The sequence below is a fragment of the Rhinatrema bivittatum genome, chromosome 1 (genome assembly GCF_901001135.1).
Source record: "Rhinatrema bivittatum chromosome 1, aRhiBiv1.1, whole genome shotgun sequence".
Classification (NCBI taxonomy): Eukaryota; Metazoa; Chordata; class Amphibia; order Gymnophiona; family Rhinatrematidae; genus Rhinatrema; species Rhinatrema bivittatum.
In genome coordinates this window covers 564,493,184-564,517,934 of record NC_042615.1, presented here as the reverse complement: position 1 = coordinate 564,517,934, position 24,751 = coordinate 564,493,184, and the positions used below count along the sequence as shown (strand labels likewise).

Below are 24,751 nucleotides of genomic sequence, written 5' to 3'. Positions count from 1 at the left end.
ACAGTATCTGTGTGTTTTAGCCATGTCTCTGTAATTGCACAGATATCTGGGTTGACTTCTATGAGATAGTCACTGAGGATGTCCATTTTTTTGGAAAGAGACTGAGCATTGAATAGAGTTAATGTAAATAAAGAGAGTCCTAAGATTTGTGTTATAGGTGATATCATTATTGGTAAAAGCCTTTGTTGTCGTGCGATGTGATGAATTGCAGGTTTTGTGTGCTTTCTGAGGTTATGCCAGATTTTGGGTATGGTGCAGAGGTGCATTGTTGTGGTTCAGTTGGTTGGGAGCAATGTTTCGATATTGAAGATGCTGGGCTAAGTATTGGTGAGGTTGACTGAATGCTGGACTGAATGCTGGAAAATGCTGAGTGAAAGCTGGAGAGGCTGACTGAATGCTGGAGAGGCTGGATGAATGCTGGAGAGGCTGGATGAGTGCTGGAGAATGCTGGAGAGGCTGGAGAGGCTGGATGAATGCTGGAGAGGCTGGAGGCTGGATGAATGCTGGAGAGGCTGGAGGCTGGGTGAATGCTGGAGAATGCTGGATGAATGCTGGAGAGGCTGGAGGCTGGATGAGTGCTGGAGAGTCTGATTACATGCTGGAGCAGCTTGTGAGTGTTGGAAAGGCTGTTATGTGTATGGGCCCTGGAGAATGAGGTCGCTGGACAAATGGTTGGATAACGTTGATGTAGCGTGCTTCGGTAGTGTAGGCTGGGTTGTGTGGCAGAGTCGTTTAGCATAGGTGGTTTCTTGTTGTGCTCAGGTTCACACAAAGGGGCAAGCCCCTTTGTCGTGCTCCTTCGGCGTGCGACGCACGGCGCGCGACGCCTAGCTGGGTGGGATTTAAAGCTCTGCTGAGCTTTAACTGGTTGGCTAGCTATATTATTTATGGGCGGGTCTTAGCGTGTGTCCCTGCTTTTTTAATCTTTTAGTTTGTCTTTGTATATCTTTTCGTCGAGTTGTGTCCGCCGGATTGGGCCTCGGCGTGCGCGGCTGGCGTTGGGGTCCCCCGGGTGGGGAGGCCGAGCACTGACCTGACCTTCCCCCGGTGGGGCTCCGGCGCCGGTCGCGCAGGTCTTCGGTCGCCGCGTGTAGCAGGAGGAAAAGGAGGTAATGGCGCCTGCAGTCGGGATTTAAAGCCCTGTCGGGCTTTCTCTGGTTGGCTGGTAAGTTTCTGATTTGGGCGGGCCTTAGCGCTTTACCTCGTGGTGTCCGCCGGATTGGGCCTCGGCGCGCGCGGCTGGCGTTGGGGTCCCCCGGGTGGGGAGGCCGAGCACTGACCTGACCTTCCCCCGGTGGGGCTCCGGCGCCGGTCGCGCAGGTCTTCGGTCGCCGCGTGTAGCAGGAGGAAAAGGAGGTAATGGCGCCTGCAGTCGGGATTTAAAGCCCTGTCGGGCTTTCTCTGGTTGGCTGGTAAGTTTCTGATTTGGGCGGGCCTTAGCGCTTTACCTCGTGGTGTCCGCCGGATTGGGCCTCGGCGCGCGCGGCTGGCGTTGGGGTCCCCCGGGTGGGGAGGCCGAGCACTGACCTGACCTTCCCCCGGTGGGGCTCCGGCGCCGGTCGCGCAGGTCTTCGGTCGCCGCGTGTAGCAGGAGGAAAAGGAGGTAATGGCGCCTGCAGTCGGGATTTAAAGCCCTGTCGGGCTTTCTCTGGTTGGCTGGTAAGTTTCTGATTTGGGCGGGCCTTAGCGCTTTACCTCGTGGTGTCCGCCGGATTGGGCCTCGGCGCGCGCGGCTGGCGTTGGGGTCCCCCAGGTGGGGAGGCCGAGCACTGACCTGACCTTCCCCCGGTGGGGCTCCGGCGCCGGTCGCGCAGGTCTTCGGTCGCCGCGTGTAGCAGGAGGAAAAGGAGGTAATGGCGCCTGCAGTCGGGATTTAAAGCCCTGTCGGGCTTTCTCTGGTTGGCTGGTAAGTTTCTGATTTGGGCGGGCCTTAGCGCTTTACCTCGTGGTGTCCGCCGGATTGGGCCTCGGCGCGCGCGGCTGGCGTTGGGGTCCCCCGGGTGGGGAGGCCGAGCACTGACCTGACCTTCCCCCGGTGGGGCTCCGGCGCCGGTCGCGCAGGTCTTCGGTCGCCGCGTGTAGCAGGAGGAAAAGGAGGTATGGCGCCTGCAGTCGGGATTTAAAGCCCTGTCGGGCTTTCTCTGGTTGGCTGGTAAGTTTCTGATTTGGGCGGGCCTTAGCGCTTTACCTCGTGGTGTCCGCCGGATTGGGCCTCGGCGCGCGCGGCTGGCGTTGGGGTCCCCCGGGTGGGGAGGCCGAGCACTGACCTGACCTTCCCCCGGTGGGGCTCCGGCGCCGGTCGCGCAGGTCTTCGGTCGCCGCGTGTAGCAGGAGGAAAAGCAATACTATAAAACTAATTAAAAGGAAATACTAATAAAATAAAAAGAGGGTAAAAATTACATAAGAAACAGTGAACGACCACCACAAAACATTTCTTTCCCCTCTGTGACTACTTTGACTATACCCTCTGAAGTCCAAATCTTCTGCTCCACTCTTCTGCCACTGACAGAACCTCTCAAGAACCCATGCTTTGGGATAAAGGAGGGTCTCACTTAAAAGGTATCTTCAAACAAGCAAAAAAATGTATATTTTCTCATTTGGGTTTCCAGCAGTCAGATGTAAAATTCACTGAATTTTTAGGATTCACAGGTTCACAGCATTGATTTAGCAGCAACATTAGTAACATGAACAACAAACCCTCTAGTGATCTCTTTTTACAAATAACAATATTGTTTGTTTCTTCCTGCTTCCCGTCTATCATACAGCCAGGAAAATTAATCCCTCTTCATTTTGGAAAAAATAGCATTCACTACTCACACACTCTTCTTGCCTGGCTAGGAACTGGGTTCCAACCAATCTGATGATTCATGATTCCTCCCAGGTAGTTCAGTAGGCACTGCTCAGGAGCTTAGTTTTGAAATCCTAGAGCCAGAGCCTTGCTGGTATCTGGCCTGTGGCTATATGGAAAGAGACCTCCCACCCTAGCCTCACTCCAACTTCTACAACTGCTCCCAGCAAGAAAAAGGCAGAGAGAAGCCCACTCCCACTCTAAGCATTCCCTTATATTGTATCAGGATACACTCCCCCTAGTGGCTCTCTCTCAAGCAATCCCTTAAAGCAGTGGTTCTCAACCTTTCTAATGCCGTGACCCCGCAATACAGTTCCTCATGTTGCGGTGACCCCTCGCCCCGCCCTCGCCCCGTGAGGGTGGGGTGAGGGCGGGGCTTTGGTCATATGGGGGCGGGGTTATGGATGGGGTTGGATTTTAGTGCACACTTATCATTTAATTATGACATTTATAATGTGAATGTAACTCAACTCACCATAGGTTCTCACATGCATGGCACACTGACCCATGATCGTCACGGGGCTAGATGTAAAAGTACAGTTTGTATCCACAGGAACCCCCCTGACCCACAATAATGGATGTAAAGCAGAATTATGACATTCCCCATACAACTCACCCTACAAAAAAGATATTCTGGTTCTAGTGACATCTCAGTAACAGCAACTCAAACTCCTTCTATTTCCAGGCTCAATAGCCCTACTTATGAAAAGACAGCAGTTTACCACCAATGCATGTCCTCTGAGAAAACACAACAAATAAGACCGATACAAACGCTTACATGCTAGCAAAATATCTCATCTCGGTAACAGACACAGAACCGACCTAACATACTCCCAGGATCTGTAGTAATGCACATAAACTAATCCGCACACAGTTACACCTGTATTATGGAATACACTCAAACAGGAGCAACCCTATCTATGAAAAGGCAACACTACAAATATTAAATCAGGTCCTAAAAACCAATACACCTCTTATTAGGAAAACAGAACTAGCAAGCAGCTATAGATCCCCACACAGAAATAATTGTAAAACTATACTAATAAGCAGAATAAATGTTTCAAAACAGCTATGAACATCCAACAATTAAAAACGCATAAAAACTATTAAACATTCTCCAAACACCAATAAAATATTTCAAAAAAGCAGACATCACACAATTAAAATGGCAGTCAAGAAAAATAAACTTAAAAAGCCACCTTTACTTACCCCCTCCAGCAGCTCTCCTACTCCCCTTCCCTGCAGGCCGTGGCACTCACCAGAAGCAGCAGTAGAAGCTAAGCTCTATACTTATGGTCCTCTTCCTTAGTGCCCATGTCTCTCACACACACACACCATACCAGTCAAGCCCCCATGACCAGTTTCTGTCTCTCACACACCAATCATCTCCCAAACAGTCTTTGGCACACACACACCAGTCACCTTCCTGAACAGTTTCTCTCATGCCATACACACACACACACACACACACAGGCTTCCCACTCCCGTGTTCTACTTACATATACGGGCTTCTCACTCTCATAATCACTTTCTCACACACACACACACCAGTCACCTTCCTGAACAGTTTCTCTCATGCCATACACACACACACACACAGGCTTCCCACTCCCGTGTTCTACTTACATATATGGGCTTCTCACTCTCATAATCACTTTCTCTGTCTCTCTCTCTCTCACACACACACACACTCACTCACTCACCAGTCTCTCACTCCCATGCTTGTTCTCTCCACATGCACAGGCTTCTCATTCCCATAATCACTTTCTCTCTGTTACACACACACCAGTCTCTCTCATTTCCATGCTCACTCTCCACGTGCACAGGCTTCTCATTCCCTGAATCACATTCTCTCACATTCACACACACACACACCAGTCTTTTTCTCTCACACACACCATCACCTTACCAAGCAGTCTCTCTCTCTCATGCATGCACACTCACCCTGGTTTCTCACTCCCATGCTTTCTTTCACCCCCACAACACCAGGCTTCTTACGCCCATGCTTTCTCACATACCCAGACTTCTCCCTTCCATGCTTTTTCTCTCTCTCACACACACACATCAGTCACCTCCCTGACTAATGTCTCACACTCTCACACACACATCAGTCATCTCCCTGAGCAATCACTTTCATTGTCTCTCACATACACACACACACATCAGCTCTCTGACCAGTCAATCACACACAGACTGGCTGGCTGCTTCTCTCTCTTTCTCTCACTCACTTCCTCTTCTCCCCCGAGCACAAATGGGAGCTGCAGCAGCCTCGCTGGCCAAGAAAGAAGAATCCCATCGGCCGCGGGAGGCTCGTGCTGCTCTCTCCTTTCTCCATTACCGGCTGCTTCAACTGCTCGGGGGCCGATGCTGCAGCCGCCGCTGCTACTTTTTCGCGCGGCTCTCTCTCCTTCCCGCGCACCACGATTCACTTCCTGTTCCGGGTCACGGGAGGGGGGGGGGCAGGCGCAGGAAGAAGAAAAGGCCCAGCCGCGGGTGCAGAGCTTCTTCTAGCGCCGCTGCCGTTCCCGCTGGGCTTGAACGTGCTGACAGCCCGGCGGCAACGGCAGCGGGAGAGACCGGGAGCGCGCGACCCCTGCGTTTTGGGCGTTCGACCCCCGCCGGGGTCGCGACTCATAGGTTGAGAACCGCTGCCTTAAAGTGATATTCAAACCTCATTAAGGAACTAATATAATAATGATTCATAATCACAACTTCAAAGGTAGAGTTTAAGTGACATTTAGATTTAGATTTTATTAATTTATGAATTGCCTGACACAAAAGAGGACTAGGCAATGTACAAAAGGAACATACATAATAAAATGTAAGGACAAAATAAGACTTAAATAAAACAATAAATAAATCATAAAATGTTACAGCATCAACGTAAAACTAAATAAAACAATTCTAAAAACATAACTTCCAAAAACAGTACAAACAATAAAAAGTAAAATAAGTATAAAAATTAAGCATGATTAAAAAGATACGTTTTAATTTACGTTCTGAAATTTTTGATGGTGTATGATTGCCTGATTTCGAAGGCAAAAGAATTCCAGAGCTTAGGACCTGCTATAGAAAAGGCACATTCACATCCCTTGAAATTTCCCCAAGGACAAATTTCTAGTGACCAGGACCCAATTTAGGGCTCCCATCACAACAAAAAGACTGGAAACACCATGATGAGTTTAATGTATAGAATGACAGAATCATCATACCTGAAGCCATGGGGCTAGAGACCTTATCATGGATACATCACATCCATTCAGGGTGTGATGGCCAGATATTAATAATATCTGGTAGAATGACAAGTAGTATGAGAATTAGATTAAATGAACATATGTCCCGATTGAACACCCAGACACTATCTGCTCCAATTGTTGCACATTATGTACAATACAAACATACTTTTTTGCAACTAAAATGGAAAATTTTAGATCAAGTCCAGTTATCACTACGTGGTGGCAATCGTATAGATATTTTGAATCAAAGAGAGGCATTTTGGATTTTCATATTACAAACCCAAACACCGGGCAGACTCAATGAAGAACTAGATTGGAGTTATTTACTTTAAAAAAACATGATGTCGTATAGACGTGATTTTCGGATTGGTGATTTCTGGAACCAGGAGAAGTATATAAAAGAAGTCAGCAACATGGGGATTTAACGCAAACTAGTGATAAGAGATCACACTCACACTGTGAAGCTTATTTCAGGATGTAAAGATATGTTGTAAAATGAAGCACTGAACACTTCCGACAGTTTGAAGGAGACAGAAAATCCCCTGAAGAAAGATCTACGGATCTGAAACGAGGCCCCGTTGGGAAACGGCTATTCTAATCAGATAAGCCAGTTAATGTTTATATCAAAGGATTTGTATTCAAAGAAAGCTGGTGCTTTAAAGTCGACATTCAGTCAGCACTTAGAAGTAGATAGTTAACCGAAGGTTGACATCTAGCCAGCACCCTGAAATTGACATTCAATTGTTTGAACAGTCGGTACAAGAATAAATTTTGAAAACTTTTTTAAATTCACGCTGGACACATATAAACAAAGAAAAACTAGGTCGCAGGAGGTTGGTTGATGATTATATGGAGTACATTACTGGATGATAGTGACATAATAACGTGGTATGAAACCTTCCTCTCCCTCCTAAAAATTGTTTTTGACAAAACAATTGTTTTTTTGATATAATTAGTAAAAAAAAGTGGTTAAGAAATATTCATCAACTCGCATGGGTGGCCAAAAGTTAAAAATATATAAAAAGAAATCATTCAAACAATTTTATTAAAGAGGTGATAATAGTTGAATAATACAGATATTAATAATGACATTAAAGACCTCATCTGGAATTGTGAGGCATGTGTAGATGCTCAAACAAGGCATCAGAAGAAAACTTTGAAGGCACTCAGTATCCACAACAAACCTCGGAACAAGGAAGACATTGACATTTGTGTGATAAATAATACTAGCTACTTTATCATAGTAGATTATTATTCAAATTTTTACAAATACTCTCTTAAAGTTGAATAAAGACTACATGTAGCAAGCCATCTTGGAAATGCAAAATATTCCTACTGAGGGCATGACGTGCAGTCTGGTTCAATATCTGAAGTCCAAGGGTACATGTATCTTAGGGCCAATAGGCACTCAGCTATTAAAACCAGAAGTGGTGGAAAGAGACACAGGTTGAGCCCCCTTGGGTTTTAGCGGCTGGCAAGACCTAGGCCGGTTCCTAGGGCAGTGGAGATAACTAAAGTCCAAACGCACACCGGGGTCAGGGCAGGCAGTGGACTAACAGAGTCAGGCGCAGGTCAAGGTCGGGGCAGGCAGTTAGCAAGAGTGGTAAGGTCGAGGCAAGACGTCAGGTCCAGGCAGCAGGCAATTGTGGTCAGTTCCAAGCAAGAAGTCAAGATCTGAAAAGTCAAGCCATGGGTGGGCGGAGACCAACTGAAGACACTGGACGAGTAGGACAAGGTGAGGCTGGACGAGGAGAGCTGGAGGAGACAAAAGCTGGATGAAGCAAAACTGGAAGTCGGGACACAGGAACCAGGAACACACACAGGAATCGGGAACCAACATGCAGGAACAACACGTACTACTTCAGGAGTAGAAGACCCGTTGCTGAGGCGAGGAACTGCTGTGAGCCTTTAGCTTATATAGGACACTGACATCATCTGGAGGCACCGTTCCATGTTTCCCACCATGGTGTGCATATTATGTGCACACATGCGAGCGTATGTGCCTATGGGGAGGCAGCGGCATGTCTGGGATGGCGACGGCAGCTATGGTCGGTGGAGTTCGGTGACGGCAAGAGAGGCCCCTGGCAGCATCGGGCAGTGGCATGAGCGAGTGCAGGAGCTCACAGGAGCAACCTGTGAGTCACTAAATGTAACAGCAATGGACAATGAAAGATACATTATCTACACAACATATGCAAAGGACTGTCTGAATCCAATACAGATGTAATGAAATCTATGCCGAATGCAACTCTCCCTGGGGAAGATATCAACAAAGATTCAAATACCCAATTTGCAACAAACATTCCATTAGCTACACAAGCAACATGCACATGCAGAAACATTACATCACCTTTCCTTCTTGTTAAACTGTGTTTTTTCTCACACTTATATACAGTTTTATTGTGATGTAGTGTGCAGGTTAAGGATACTGTCGCAAGCAAATATGAGAAAGGGGAATGTTACAATAGACAGCCTCCCCTCCACTAGGCAGACATGCAGCTATGACCTGCAGAAAAATGAGCAACATAACATCCTCTACGGCAGTCCTCCAGCAGACCAGCATTAAGACAGAGGGCAGGCTACAGGAAGCAGTCATTGCTAGAAAGCAGTCATAGTAGCAGGCCTGTAAATATTCTCTTTCAGAATAAAATTGTAGCTCCTCTTCTGGTATTCAACCGAGAAGGCCAGGGGTCACACGGGTTCCAAATCCCCTCTCAGTCTCTCAGAGCCTGGGGTGGGGAAGGGGGGATTTTCCAAAAGGGCAGGGGTACAATATACCCCTAGAACCCAAAGTGTAGGGGGTGCGAACGTTTCCATGGGAAATGATATCAATAGGTGAAGTGTGGATGTACCTTTATGCCAAATAACCAGGCTGGATGCTCTGTTGTGGTGTTCCAATTAAAACTTTACTGCTGTAGATCTTCAATAGTAATCATTTGGTATCATACACACTTGTTCTTTCTTATATCCATTTCACAACTCAGATTCCAAACTTCTCTTGATCTGTAAAAGTGTCGCTCAACCTTCCAAGACTTTTAACAATAAGTATCCCAGTATGGTTTGGGGGTCTCATATTGTTCAAATCCCTTTCTCAAACACTACCTGAGATCCAAATGTTCTCCAACACTTCACGGCTCCAGCACCTCTTCTCAGTTCCCGAGGGGATCTCCAGATGAACAATACCCTTTTTCCTAATTGTCCTTTGCAGATGGTAAAACAAGATCTTCTCTGGAGAAGACTTCCAATATTCCATTCAGCTTTCCTTCTTTTGGGTAGGAAGTGTGGTGGTAAAACTTTCTCCCAAACCAAAACAGCAAAACTTCACAAAATGCAAAATTGGGGCTACACTGCAGCGAGTCATCATGGTACATCCACTGGATGTAAGATGGAGGTAGGGGAATTTTTTCCTTCTGGGCCAAGAACAGGGATTCTCATGAAAAACTCCAAAAATCAATTCCAAAAATCTCTTAAACTTATGTAACCCCCCTCTTGGTTTTCTGTCACCTAATCGAAGGGTCAAAACAGAGTCCCAGGGCTGTCTTCATTCTCCCGGATCTCCAAAAAACACTCTTTTACCAGCTTGAGTCCTGGGGGCCAGGGCTCTTCCGTGGGGAGGAAGCCTAAGCTTCTGGGGCCCTATGTGCTGTGGTGGGGTTACCAGGCTGCTCAATCACTCTCAAATGTAGCTCAAATCCTCGCAGCGAGGGGATCTGATGATTCAAAGGCACACTTGAATGAAAAGGCTCAGAATCCAAAGGCTCAGAGTTCAAATAATAAAAGGGATTACTTAAGTTTGAAAGGTAGGATCCATGCAATGATTCCAAAAATCACGACTAGCATAAGGAAAATACAAATCATGAAAAAATAGGTTTCTCTGTCCCCAGTGCCTTTTTTTGATGATACTCCTGCTCTTAGCTGTGTCCTAGTCCAAAGTGCCTTCCCCAATGAAAGTAGCTAAATTCTCCTTCAACTCCAACATGTATCAGGGATGTTGGAAAAACTTTCCCCTGTTCAAAATAGGTTGAGTCTTCAAACTACTTCTCAAAATTATTAAAAAAAAACAAAACAAAAAAACTCCATAAAAATACAATCTCTCAAAAACTTTGGTCTCCCTTCTACCTTGCTATTAGAAAGATACAAAAACAGGGACCATCCTTTTCTTCAGAAGGTGCTCCCTCTCAGTCAGGAGCTGATCCAAAAATCCTCTCTTAAAACCTTAAAAAACTCTTAATCTCAAATGATTCTTCACTTGACCAGGCCTTGAGGGCCTACCCATCTTCTCCTACACTAACTCTGCACTGTGAGATCCAGGGATGATCTCCTTAGAACCCCATCTTCTTTGTGCCACCAACTCTCTGGCCTTCTCCTTCCCTCTTCAGTATCTCCTAACCCTTTGACCACTGCACACTCTCTGGGGCTATTTATACCATACAGACCAGTCCCAAAAAGAGCATAGCCTAACAGTTGGGGAGGTGTAGGATATGCAAAAATCTATCTACAACATCTCACCATAACCATATGGAAAATATTAGACTTGGTTGTAATTTCTGTTACACTCAAAATGTGAGACAATTCCACCAGAGCGGCTGAGTACTAGCAAGGAAGCTGCCTTCTTTCTATTCTGTGTAACCAGGGCGGTGAGGCCTAGCACCCCTAAAATAGGGAAAGTAAAAACAAATATCTCCTTCTTCTCCAAAAACTACCTCAAAAGGCTGCATCAATCTCTGAAGCTGCTTGCACATGACAAACAGGAGCCTACCACTACTACAGCCACCACACAGAGGGTGCTGTAGCAACGTGATATGCTCCACTACCCCAGGTCATTGACTAGGGCCATCTAGTAGAGATCCCATCGGGGGCCACCATAAAATCAAAGTTGTTATAAAGCAACCTATGAGTCTGTCTGGATTCTGCCCCACAAACAGTAAGCAGCTGTGTTGTAAAATTATAGCCAGATCCAACTGATAAGAGACAGTGGAAACTATGAAAGAACATGTGGCTTTCGGCACTTATTAGGTAAAGTAGTATTTAGAGAAGGAACACTGGGCATGTTTGTGGTATGAACTACAGTCTCTCATTGTAGTGCTGCTGGAAGATATAGTTGTGGAAGGATTAAGGGTGCAGGAAAGTTTCTGCAGGTTATCACATCTGTTCAAAAGTCTGATGGTCAAGCAGCAATTCGGATTTAAAACGTTTTTGGTTTTCATATTCACCCCTTAAGGTCAACTTCCACTGCTAATATCTATTCTCGCAATGCTCACTGACAGTAGGATTACTGTGGGGCAGTTTCACCTCACTACAGATACCATAACCTATCTACCATACAAACACTGCTATACCAACTGACTCTTGTGCAGGGAATGAAGGGGAACACATAGCACCACAGCACTCTTAGCTACCATGTTCTGGCCGTTTATCTTTATTCCCTTGCTGTTTCTCTTACCCTATATTTATGTATTTATTTATTTTTCTATACCGACATTCGATTTGACATATCACATCGGTTTACATATAACAAGATGTCTAAGGCTAGCCTTATAATGACATGATACAATGTAACAGCTTAATTGAGTAACTAAGTATATATAACTTTTACATGACATGATACAATGTAACAGCTTAACTGAGTAACTAGCTAAGTACATATAACTTTTACAGGATAGTATTATAATATAACATGTATATTAGCATAACTTTTACTGACTATATTAAGAGTTAAATTAACTTTGTACAGTGGCAGGGTGGGGGGGGGGAACTGGAGGGGTAAGGGGGCGGGGTGATGGGGAATGTTATTTGCATAAAAGTATAGATGCAACCTGGTTTTGCATGTACTTTTATGCAAGCTGGCAAAAGGTGTTCCACAGGGCAGAATTGGGGTGGAGTTTGAACTTTTGGTTTAAAAAGTATTCACCTAAATTAACATGCACAAGTTGTGCCCTCGATAGAGCAGGTGTAACTTTGTGCAGGTAAGTTTAAGTGTGTACTCGAGCACTTACATGCAAATTTTCAAAGCAAGCATATGCAAGCACGTTTACTTAGAAACTTTGGGGTAAAATCTGCATTTAAAATGGTATATATGTAGACTTTACCTACGACCATAATTATGAAATTATTCTCCCTATGTTTGATGTATTTGTTTTATCAATTCTGTATTTCTGTGTTCTGGATTGTTAAACCGCCTTAGGCATATTTCTTTGGCAAGGTGCAATCATGCTAGGTAGAGATAACATGATGCAAATCTACTCTTTTTTCAACTTTCATCACTCCAAATCACATTAAATCTTCACGGATGTTAACTGTGCTGTTTGTACATATGACTGTGCATGTTAAACTGCCCCTCAAAATCCAACTCTCCCAACAAATCTCACCCCAAGTTACTAGCACTCCCTCTTACACTGGTATAAATAGTTAACTATTCTATAACCCTCTACAGAGGTGTGTTTTCTCCCATCTCTCTCTCAGTAGTTACGGTGTGTGTTATGTTATTGCACACAATATTAAACAGCCCTCATTTCCATTTACTCTGCCCATACCCCTCCCACTTGAATAAATGTTTCAAATTTGCAAACACATTTTATGATGCAATATTTCAAATTTGCATACGCAATGTATGTTGTAATATTTATCACATGCATTATCACGATAACGGCCTAATGCGATTTGATGAATGACCCTGTAAGTTAGTCAGACACAGCTGAAAATTGACTAAGTTAGCCAAATAACTTAGGGGCATCCTGGAACGCCTCTTTATTATCCAGCTAGATTTTAGCTGTAGAATGGCTTATCTGGCTAAAATCTAGACAGATAAGTTCCCCAATATTAAAAAAATTGGCATTTAGTAGGTTACCCGGTTAAATAGCTTTGAGTATTGACCCTCAAGCATCTGTATCAATTATTCATGCTTTGAACGTAAAGAAGCTGCTTTAAAATAGAAGCATAGAATATCACAGCAGATAAGAACCAGAAGGTCCATCTAGTATGACCAACGTAAATCCTGTCGTAATGTCATAGATTCAAGTAAATCTCTTGCTTTTTCCAGACAACTTTTGCTTTTGCAAAAAGAAATGTAAACAGAAGTACATGGAGCTCTTTATCCAGTTGGTTACTAAAAATATAATGCTACAAATATACATGGAACAAGAATGTTTGATGTGAAAATTGCATTAGAGTTCTTAACCTATACTGAGAAGAACTGCAAAGAAATGAGCAGAATGACACAAAACTGTACTAAAATCATACTACTTAACAAACTGAAGAAGTATAGGCCTTAAATGTAACACAAGGAGGATGTCTTTCCTTGTCTTGTGCTTTAGGTATTGTTTCCCCTGCTCTCTCAGCAAATCTTTTGGGCACCTTCTGCTTAGGCAATTATGGTAGGCATATTGGGCCAGATTTTCAAAGGGGTACGCGCGTAAGATACGCGAGTACTCCCTGAAAGCCTGGCCCAAACTCCCCCTATGAGCGCCGAACCTATGTTAAGTAGGCTCGGCGGGGAGCGCAAACCCCGGGACGCGCATAAGTCCCTGGGATTTCCTGGGGGGGCGTGTCGGGGGCGTGTTGCGGCCGGCGCGTCATCGGGGGTGTTCCGGGGGCGTGGCCGCAGCCTCCAGACCAGCCCCCGGACCGGACCCTGACACGCGCAAGTTACGCCTGCTTCGAGCAGGCATAACTTGTACAACAAAGGTAGGGGAGGTGTTTAGATAGGGCTGGGGGGGTGGGTTAGGTAGGGGAAGGGAAGGGAGGGGAAGGTGGGGGGAGGCCGAAGGAAAGTTCCCCCCGAGGCCGCTCCGATTTCGGGCAACCTTGCATGCGCCAACCCTGGATTTTAATGGATACGTGCGGCTACGCGCGTATCTATTGAAATCCCACATACTCTTGTTCGCGCCTGGTGTGCGAACAAAAGTACGCATGTGCGCAAATTTATAAAATCTACCCCATTGGCTCCTCAGTCAGGCCTGGATTTTAGGCACAGGCAACATAGGCAACTGCCTCAGTATCAAAGTTTGATAGGAGCTGGAACGTTGTCACTGCTGCTATGTTTCCTGTCTTCTTACCCGAAAGCAGCAATGTCCTGATTCTGCGTGGTGGCAGCAGCAGCAATTTAAAAAGAAATTCAGTGCAGAGGCATCCACCTGCCTCATACTCAAGGCCCTGCCCTCTTCTCCTACACCGGCTTCTGTTACTGTGGAAACCTGTGCACAGGGCAAGGCCTGAGTATGAGGCAGGCCACTGTAGACACCTGCTGAATTAATTTTTTTAAGTTGCTGCTTCTGCTGCCATGGATTCAGGACATCCCTATTTTAAGTAAATGGCTGAGAGTAGGCCCATCCCCATCTTGAGAGAGGATGAGGGAAGGAGGGTGTGACCACCATCCTCCCCCGGCAATGCCAATGGGTGCCTCGTACCAAATTTCAGCCAAACCTGTCTATGTCGAGGGCCTCTGATACATACATACATACAGACTGAGAAGCATAGCTACTGCAATATACACTTTGTATTGATGAAAGATTTCAAAAGGGAACAAAAATATAAAAGGCAATAAGGTCCTTTATTCAAAAAACTTGTCCGGCTAAGATAGCTGGACCAACCTTCAGGGTTTAAATTATCCCTCGACTGAGCAGGTAAATTTTGTCTGGGTAAATCATTGTCTGCACAAAATCTACCCAGATAAAGAGGAGCACTGGAGACATCCACCATTTATGGGTAAACTCTAAGTGGTCAGCTAAAGTTAGCTAGGTAAGTCTGGTCAGATAAATCACTGTCTTAAAGCTACCTGGGTAGCTTTATCCGAATATATTCGGAGGCACCATTACGAGGATATTCAGCGGCACTTGTCAGGGTAAAGTTATCCGGGAAGCTTATCCCCTCAGCAGGTTGCTGAACATGAACCTCTGCACTTCAGTGAAATGTGCCAGCTTTCTAGTAAAGCTGAAAATGAAATTATGGAATATTCTGTTGTTCTTCTACATGCAAGCAGCGCACAGATGAGAAAAGTAAGAGGTGCAATGCACTCTGCAACTCAAAGCAAAGCTAACTCCTCATGACCCGACCTGTTGCACAGTGCGGTAGCACCACACAGATTGATAAAATTCATCCAGTTCTTCTCGAGAAACATTGCAAAGATGTAGGAAATCGGAATATTTCCTGGACAAGCCAAGATTGGGCCTGGTTAAGGAGTCTTTCTTTGCTTTCAGCACAGGTGTTGGAACTCTAGGTGTTGAAAGTACAGGCTTTTAACAGGAATGAGTCAAACATTTTTTTTTACATACCCACTATGACAATGGTACCGACTTCCCTTGGCTCTGTGAACCAAGTCAAGTTAATCAGCAATGGAAAACCAAACAGGAATTTCTCACCAAAATTAAAATATTTTCTAACTTTGTGCATTTCAGATTTGATTTATTCATTCTCTCTGCTTGGTCCATTTTTTTTTTGTCTTCGTCATCATCTCTCTTCTATCAATTTCCTCAGTACCTTTCCTATTTTCAACCTCTTCTCAACTTCCAGTCTCTTTATCATTTCTTCTTCTTCTCTTTTTTTGTCCCTTCTCTTATTTGTGTGCCTAGCTTTAAATCTGCTATTGCCTCTCCCAAGCTCAGTTTGTCCCTCCAACCTCTCTCCCCAAAATTAGATGGTTTCTCCACTTTATTCCCTCTGTCTCCCAGCCCAGCTGAGTTTGTTCCTTCGTTCTCTTTCCTCTTGAGCCGCTCACCTCTTGCTTCTTCCCTCTATCCGGCTCTCTGCCACCCCATCTGGTTTTTAAGAACCTGCTTCCTTTCTTCCACTGTCCCATCACCCCCTGTGGCCTGCCTTTTTCCATTCCTCTTCCTGTTCTATCCTCCCTGCTTACTTATTTATTGGTTTTTAATACCATCACTCGGGTTCCATCATAACGGTTCACAACAATAAATAATAATGCACAATAAATATTCTAAAATCAACTTCCTAGGACTAAAAAATAAAACAAATTACAACCATTCCATTAAAAAACAACTCATAAACCAATTAAATAAACTTATCATACGACTTATGACCAATGTATGGTGGAAACAATAACACCCAAACCATCTTCTATAAAACAAGATAAAAAAAAGTTAAAGCTTTTAAGAACATAAGAACATAATTTAAGATGGGCTGGGGTAGGCCTCCTTAAAAAGCCAAGTTTTTAGAGCCCTCTTAAATTGTTTAAAATTCGTCTCCATTCGAATCTCCTTGGGGAGAGCATGTTCCATATTTTAGGACCTGCCAGGGACAGAGCCCTTCATTCAGCCGTGCTGACTGTACTGCTGGAATAGTAAGGAAACCTTTATTGGCAGAACGTAAATTTCTCCGGGGGACATGTAATTTGATGGCAGCATTTAGCCAGTCCACCTGGTCACCATTAAATGAATCTGTGCAAAATGCAAATTGATTTAAATTGAACTCTGGATGCAATAGGCAGCCGGTGCAGGTTGATCAAAGTCGGGGTGACATGATCGGGTTTCTTTTTTCCTGTCAGGATGCGAGCTGCTACATTCTGTAAAACCTGTAAAGGTCGGGCAGCGGACGCAGGTAATCCTAAAAACAAAGAATTACAGAAGTCTAAACTACCAAACAGCAGGGACTGCGACACAGTACGGAAATCACCCCGAAGAAGTACAGGCTTCAGGCGTCGTAATACCAGGAGCTCCGCGTACCCTTCCTTTACTTTCGTGGCAATATGTTTCCTTAAACTAAATTCAGGGTCTAAAATAGATACCAAGGTCTCTTCTCTCCCTCTGCTTGTTTTCCCCCTGTTTTCCTCTCCCTTACTTTCCACTCCTTGCTTTTCCCCCCTCCCTCTCCCCTGCACTCATTCTCCCCCTGTCTCTTTGCTCCTCCCCGTTCCCCTTCTAGCTTCCTATCTCTCCTGCGTCTTGCTTTCCCTTCCTCATATCCAGGGCCAGTTTCAGGGGGGGGAAGGGGGGGGAGGGGAAGGGCAAACAAGGCAACTGCCTGGAGCCGCAGCAGCACAAAGCACCCGCCCCCCCCCCCCCCCTTTGTGAAGCTGAGTGACATTATTGAGGCAGACCTTCAGGTTGCCAGGGCCCCGTCTTTAGCTTCGGTCTTCAGCCTCGGTGTATCTCACACCAGCCCTGCTCCTGGCCTCTTCTCGCTTCTATCCCCGTCTCCCTTTTGCTTTTTTCGTTCCCCCCCCCCTTCCTTACTACCTATACTCCCTTGGCATTTCTTGGCCCAGTGAAGCTCAGCCAAGTTGGAACTGCGCAAAGTAATTGCCCTGCACAATCAGAACCAGGAAATCACAGCACTACAAACACCGCGCGGCACTACATGGGGCACAGAGAGTGAGTGGCGATGTTTACTGCCTAAGTAGGGTGACCGTATAGCTCCATGTCAAAGGGGAGCAGGCCAATCCTGATTCTACTCATTTGCATGGCACATTGATTTCCCTAAGAAAAATAGCTCTTATTTTATATCATTATCATCTGATCCCACTTAGTGGTGGAATCAAGCCAAGAACAAATACCTAACGGCCCATTATTCAGCACCACTTAGTTGTTTAAGTTCAGAGTTAGCCGGCCTTTTGAATATCCAGGCACAGTCAACAGCTGTCAGTGAGCTGGCTAACTTTTTATCTAGTTAAAATATTAGCTGGCTATGTGAATGGTGGCTTGGGGCCTTCCAGGATGGAGCCAATTTTATGGCCAACTTAGCAGATAAACACCGACATTCAATGTTATCCAGTTTAGTTATCTGGATAAATTTAGGATGAACATTCGGCTCTCCTAAAGTTAGCTGGATAAACTTAACCAGCAAACTACATGACAGCTGATCATATTCAGCAGCGCAGCCACGCCACTGAATACCTTGGCTAACTTGCCCCGGGATTCATCATTCCTCTATAAATATGGCGGAATGATGGCCCGCGAGAAAAAAAGGGGTGGGGGTGGTGAAAGTATGCAGCCGGCCACATCGCGGTGGTGCGTTTTCACCTGCCGCGGTTGCGGGTGGGGCCAAACACTTTCGCCCCCCATAGCGCCATGGGAAAAGGTGTTGTTATTTCCCGTGGTGCTGCCGGTGATAATGTGGAAAACATTATCGCCCACACGCTGCCAAACCATAACACCGCCCAAACTTCACCCACACTCCTCCCCTCCCTCTGATTTAAATTGTACCACCGCAATGCATCCGATATCATGTGCGTTAGGACCTTATCTCGATAGAGGATCTGAGTCTGATGTTCCCAGGTCCCAGCATGAAGAAATGTGCTTCACAGCAAAGGCAATCTTTACAGAACATCTGTATGGATGTCACAAAGATGCTGCCCTCCAATAGCTGTTGAAGTGCTTGGGACTCTGGTGACTCAAAACCCACCTTTACAGATACAACACTGTATTCAGTGAATGGTGCCAACCTAATGGCATGGGACGTAGTCTGTGACACAAATTGGCTAGAAACATGTAATCCCTCAATCTGGAAGAGGGACAACCCATTCTCCAGCACTCTTACATAAGGAGTCAGAAGCCCTAGGATGCTGCTGCTATCAATCATCACTCAGGGAGAAGTGGCACATCAACCCCAAAAGGCTGGTGATCTCTGGGATAGTACAATCCACAGCCTCAAGGATGCAGTTAGAGTCACCCCAATCATCATATTCTGGGTGCCATGCATAATATCCAAATAGGCCAACATGCAGCTAAAGAAATGCAAGATCCAAAGATGAAGCAGGTGTAGCAGCTTTCACATTAAGCGTCTCTAGCTAGTAAGGAGTGGTAAACAGTGTTACCACTATACAAGATATTGATGTGAGATGACTGGGGAAAAAAAAGGTTGTAACACTCCAGAAGCCAATTGGTTTTAACTGCTGGAGTGGAATAGGTTTCTCATAGGAAACTCACAGTATATCCTTCCATTTGCAAAAAAAAAAAAAAAAGGAATACCTGGAGTCTCTGGGATCCTTCCTACAGTCATTGACATTGAGCGTGCCTATGTAAAGAGTCATTCTCTGTCAGCTGAATTATCAAGGGCATTAGTCAAAACACTTGAAGTGACTGTAACAAGTATGAACACAGGCATTTTCAGCTATTCCTGGGAGCTTGATTATCTTGGGGGGTGGAGGAGGGATCCATGAACTGGAGGATGCCAGGCAATTTTGTCCTGGACTCTTCCTTCTCCTGCAAACTAAATGGAACATCTGCCATTCTCTTTGCAAAGTTAGTGAAGGAGTGCTCCTGTGGAGGAGAGGAGTCTGAGGGGAGACCTATTGATCACTCCTGTTCAGAGAAGTCCTCGTATCCTTGGATGTACCCCCAGGAATACTCAGTCTGTGCCAGAATCATAGGTTAATGGTGTGGTCTAAATCTGCATCTGGCTTGAAGATAAAGCCCCAGTGATGGCAACTCTTGTCTATTGGAGTCTAGACTCTGATGAACTTCTGTATTAAAACAGGAGTAGGCCACTCCAGTCCTAAAATGCCACAAATAGGGTCTGATTTTCAGGATACCCACAATGAATATGCATGAGATATATTTGTATGCATAACCTTCATTGTATGCAAATACATCTCATGCACATTCATTGTAAATATCTGAAATCCAGACCTGTTTCCAGCAGTCAAGGACTGGATTTGCCTACCCCAGCACTAGAAATTAACATTGGGGCAGCAAAACCCAATATCAGAGACCCTCTGGGAACCAGTATTGGGCCTCTCTGCCACACATCTTTCATGGGGATCCATGATAAACATGATGTGTTCATACCAGGGGTATCTGTTGAAGCCACTGGTCCTCTTCCCTTTTTGGGACATCAGCCAAAAAATAAGCGAGGCATAACCAAATGACTTGATTTTACATAAACTTGACAAAAAAAATATGAAAACTTTAATTTGATTGCAAATCTTACCTACTGAACCTAAGAGGAATAAGAATAGGAGAACCATGAAGCCCCACATGAAAAATCAGAAAACTTTTAAAAAATTTCTTCAGAGAGAAGAAGGCCCATCATTGGATTCTATTATGAGCGATGTGAGCATGAGCCCCTCTTGCAGTGGCACAACTGATGCAACCTTGTGGCCAGAGCCCTAAGGTCTGTGCCGTCAGCGGGTGAACAAGTCTTTGCACGAGCCAGGCTATGATAAGTCTAGGAGGCTGTGACTACGGTCAGATCTGAAGAGACTAGACAAACAAGGCTGAGGCTGAAAGCTGAAAGCAGATATGGAGCAAGGCTGAGGCTGAAGACTGAAGCAAGGCTTGAAGACAAACGGGCAACCTTTGCTGAGGCTGAAGACTGGAGCAAGGCTTGAAGACAAACGGGCAACCTTTGCTGAGGCAATCCTGTGTAGCACGGTTAGGGTTTAAATACCCAGACGTGTGACATCATCGGAGGGCGCTGAGAGCATGGGTTCCCACTGTGGTACCTTTATAGCTCGGCGCGTGCCTAGGAGGGGGAGCGTGAGCGGTGAAGTTTCCCTGCTGCGTGGGGCGGCAGTCTTCAGCCGGCGTCGTCGGGGGTGAGTGAAGCCGCTCACGGGGCCGTTCCGCAAGTGGTAAATGTAACAGATTCTGCATAAAAAGAAGACTTGAGGGGGCCCTACACAATGCTGTGATGTATGTCGTGCTATATGTTCTCAGTCAAGCACTGCAAAAGCTTTTAGAAGCTTTTGAGTAAGCTTTCCACACTGGGCTCTATCCGATGTCACCCATTTGTGAAGACTTCACACCCTGCTTGTCCTCGGAGAATATCATAATGCCTCCGAATCCATATAAGGTGTGACTGCACCTTAAATATTGTGTGCAGTTCTGTTTACCCCATCTTAAAAAAGATGTAGCAGAACTAATAAAGGCACAGAGAAGGGGAGCAAAACTGATAAAGAGAATGAAACTGCTTTTTTTTATGCAGAAAGGCTAAACAGGTTATGGCTTTTCAGCTTGGAGAAGAGACATCTGAGAGAGGATATGATAGAGTGGGCTGGAACACATACACAGAGATTAGTTACAGTTCTATTTACCATTTCAACTAGTATTAAGACTAAGAGATTATTCATGAAACTAACAGGTTACAGTTTTAAAACAAACTGGCAAAAATATATTTTCAGTTGCTGTGCAATCAAGCTGTATAATCTATTGCCAAAGGATATGGTCAAGATATCCAGCACAGCTGGGTTTAAAAAGGGTATGGACATGTTCCTGGAGGAAAAATCCATAAACAATGATTAGCCATGTAGACCTGAGAAAGCCACTGCCTATCCCTGGCAATGAACAAGGGATTTACAGTGCCTTTTTGGGATCTGATGGGTATTTCCTAGTGAATCAGATTGGTCACTGTTGGAGACTGAATTCTGGGCTCAGTGGACCTTTTGTTTAACCTCGCATGGTACTTCTTATGTTCTTTTGTTTGCTCGGGGGCCTCTGGAGACTCAATTAGGGTAAAGACCTCTGCATTTGACTGCTCTGGATTATAGCTGTAAGGGGAGGCAGGCGACATATACAGGAAGAAATCCATTTTCCTGTACATTCTGCTGGCCACCATGATGGCTGTGGACATAGCACCCAGAGCAAAGCCTTCAAATGAGCCTCGGTGGAGGCCCTGTTCCCACGGCTAAGCAGCTGACCCCCATATTTATGGGATAAGGAGACGTTAGGGCTAGGGCCCAATCCAGATGGGGGCAGGGCTTCTTACAGCCTCACTTGATTTACTTGACCTCAAGGCTCTGCCTGCAGAGCATTCTACCACTCTGCCAGATGTAACTGCTGGAAAGTGGTGCATGGGCAGTGTCGCGGCAGCAGCGGGAATGGATGGAACACAGGGGATGGAACAGAGACTATGCTTAGTGATGGATTCTGCTGTAGTAGGAGCACTAGTGGACTCTGTCTGGAGATGCAGTTCCTTCCAAGGGGGATGGAGGACTGTTTCCAGAGAGAGGGAAATCTGACAGAATGGAAGCTTTGCTAACAGTTAACAGCAGGAGGTGGAATACAACCAGGTTTCTTGGCAGCCTCAGGCAAGAGGGCTTCTGACCCAGAATTAGACTGGGCCGAGTTAACAATATAATTCACAGCAGCAGGCCATGATATGACTAGGGCTTCTGTGACCCAGAGAAAGGGTCTCTGTTCAGCATAAGGTTGTGCCAGGGCAGGAGATACATCACCTGCAATGGCCATGGTGATGTTGGTATTTTGCCACTGCCAGGGTGGAAGCTGTAGACCCCAGGAGTACAGTTCTTGATGAGGCTGGGAGTATGGCTGCAGCCTTGAAGCACTGGTATTGAACTGAGGAAGATCCAATTGTTGGACAAAATTATAGCTCTCTTAGTCTTGGCCAAAATGGAGCACTAGAGCCTACTTGAGAGCACCTCTTGCCTATTATCTACTGCTCAACCCCGTGCCTGGGCTGCTTTTGGGCAATGGGGAGCAGAGAATGGGAATGAAGTGCCACCCTAAAGGCAAAAAAGAAGAGATATCCTTTGTTTTAGCACAGCAAACCAAGGAAGGGAAAGCACAAAGCAGTGCTCTGAACGAAAACAGAAACTCCACAGCCAAAAAATATGAAAAGTAGTGCACAAGAAGGTGTGAAATAAAAAAAAAGAGAAAAATAAAATCTCATCCAGAAAAGTACTCACTCCCCAATGCTTGGGGGAGGTGGAGTGTGCTGCTCTCAGCTGCTTCTTGGGCTACAGTTACAGGTGGTGAAAAAGAAGAAAAATGCACAGAGTGGGGTTTAACCCCTATAAGCCAAGACAAAAGAGGATTGGGGGTGAAAGAAATAAGAAATAAACCCATTTCTCAGGCAATGAGAGAGGGCTGTACAGGAAAGGGAAGAATGAAACAAACAATATAAAACAAAAAGTAAAATAAATCCTACCTCAACCCCCAACTACAAACTGAACGTATCTGCAGGAGAAAACAAGAAGGAAAAAAGGCAAATCGAGATTCAAAAGGATAAGCGAAAAGCTGTAAACCAGCAAATGAAAATTACAGCAGTTCAAATGAAAACAGCAATTAAGCAAGAGGGCTGAGGCCTCAAAGTAAAAAGATCCAAAGAGAAATCAAAATGTATGTAAAATGTATGTAAAACACGAACAGACAGGAGCAAAATCAAAGCCCAGAGACAAAACTCCCTTTGCAAGGCGCAGACTAGGACTAAACTGCATGCAGTGGGGGCCCTTAAAAACAGTTTGTTGCCGCCCCCCGGGACATGGAGCTGTATGGTCGCCTAATACCCAAGTCGGTATAAGTGATCTGGCATTTCTGAAAATAGACTCAGGAAAACAGCAAACGACCGTACATAACATACAAGAACCCGCACCCCCTATTATTAAAACATAAAACCCCATCCTTAGCGTTCCTCACCTATGTAAAAGTTTGTGACAGTCCTCATCTGCCTGTGCTTGCTGATCACATAAATCACCAGGGAGTTTCCCACCAGCCCCACCAGCATGATGAGAGCGAAGAAGAGCGGGACGAGCCAGGCATCGACCAGCACGGGGGGGCTCCGCTGCGGGGCAGCCCCGCCGGAGCCGTAATCCGGAGCCCACTCCGAATCGTTGCGGCAGGCGAGGGGGGAGGAGGAGGACGACGAGAGGTTCCCGCGGGGGGAGGCGGCGCTGCCCCCGGGATCCATCATCGCCGTCCTTAGGGCGCCGGAGCTGGGCGGCTGCACTTCATGTAAGCTCCAGCCCTTGGGTAATAATAAGCCCAGAGCATCTGCCCGCGGGCTCTCTCTTCTTAAGCCTTCTTCTGGGTTTGTCCTGCGCGGAAGGGCTCTAGCAGAGCCGGAGATGATGCAGCCTGGGGTTTTTCGGTTTTGTTTTTTTTTCTTCAGTCTGTTTTCTTAAGTTTCATTCCATAACCATGCATAACATGTAGTTATCTAGTTGTCAGAGGTGTTTCAGGAGGATAGAGAGCTAGCAGAAACCCCCTGGATTACTTCAAACGCTTTGCTGAGGATTTTGGCTCCACTTTATTTTTTTTTTTCCCGCCCTTGCCGGATCCAGCCCACGCGTTTCAGCCGCCCTTCTTTTTTCCCGAAGCTGCTCAAGTCACTTGGGCGAGTTGGCGGCTGTTCTATTGCCTCCTGCTGCTGCTGCTGCTTTTCTTTCTCTGATCCCTCTCGTTTCCTGGGCTGGGACCCTCAGCCGCTTTCTCTCCTGGACACGTGCCGGGCAACGGCGAGTGCAGGCGGCAAAGCTCGCCCCGGTGATGATAGTGGGGTTTTTGGGTTGTTGTTTTTGTAAAGCTGAAGAGGCAGAGAACAGAGCAGCCGAGACTACCTGAAGTCTTTGCAGCTCTTTTTCTTGCTCTGCTGCCAGCTACACAATTCCTTTTCTCCTCCTACTGGAATGGGAATGGCCGAGCCCCGGTGTGCAGGACATCGGCAGCATCCCGTGTCCCGCGAGCCTTTCATTACACAGCCTCCAGGCGGCGAGGCGCAGGCTGCACGGCTGAAGAGCCCGCGCAGGGCTGCACATTCCTCTTCAGGTCTTCAGACTCCCGCGCTTTTTCAGTGCTCTGGGGTGCCCCAAACGTTTTGGTGACTGCCCTGTCCTCTCCACCCATGCCGCTTCTCCCAAGCAGCCCCCCTTTCCAATGACAGGCAGTCCTCTCCTCTACCCTTCCTCTATCCCTCTGAATGCTTCTTTCCTCCCCTGGAAAGTGGAGGGTGCAAGGGGGGGGGGGGGGGGGGAAGAGGA

General features: G+C 46.0%; 1 protein-coding gene across 1 annotated transcript in view; it reads right to left on the bottom strand.

The window, feature by feature from the left end:
• The window catches only part of LOC115099496 (G-protein coupled receptor 54-like), a 115,301-nt gene extending 90,965 nt beyond the window's left edge, over window positions 1-24,336 (bottom strand). Inside the window, exon 1 of the mRNA XM_029617173.1 lies at window positions 23,412-24,336. Coding sequence (XP_029473033.1) covers window positions 23,412-23,685 — 274 coding nt within the window. The 5' untranslated portion in view covers window positions 23,686-24,336. The remainder of the gene's footprint in view (window positions 1-23,411) is intronic.
• Window positions 24,337-24,751: the final 415 nt, after the last annotated feature.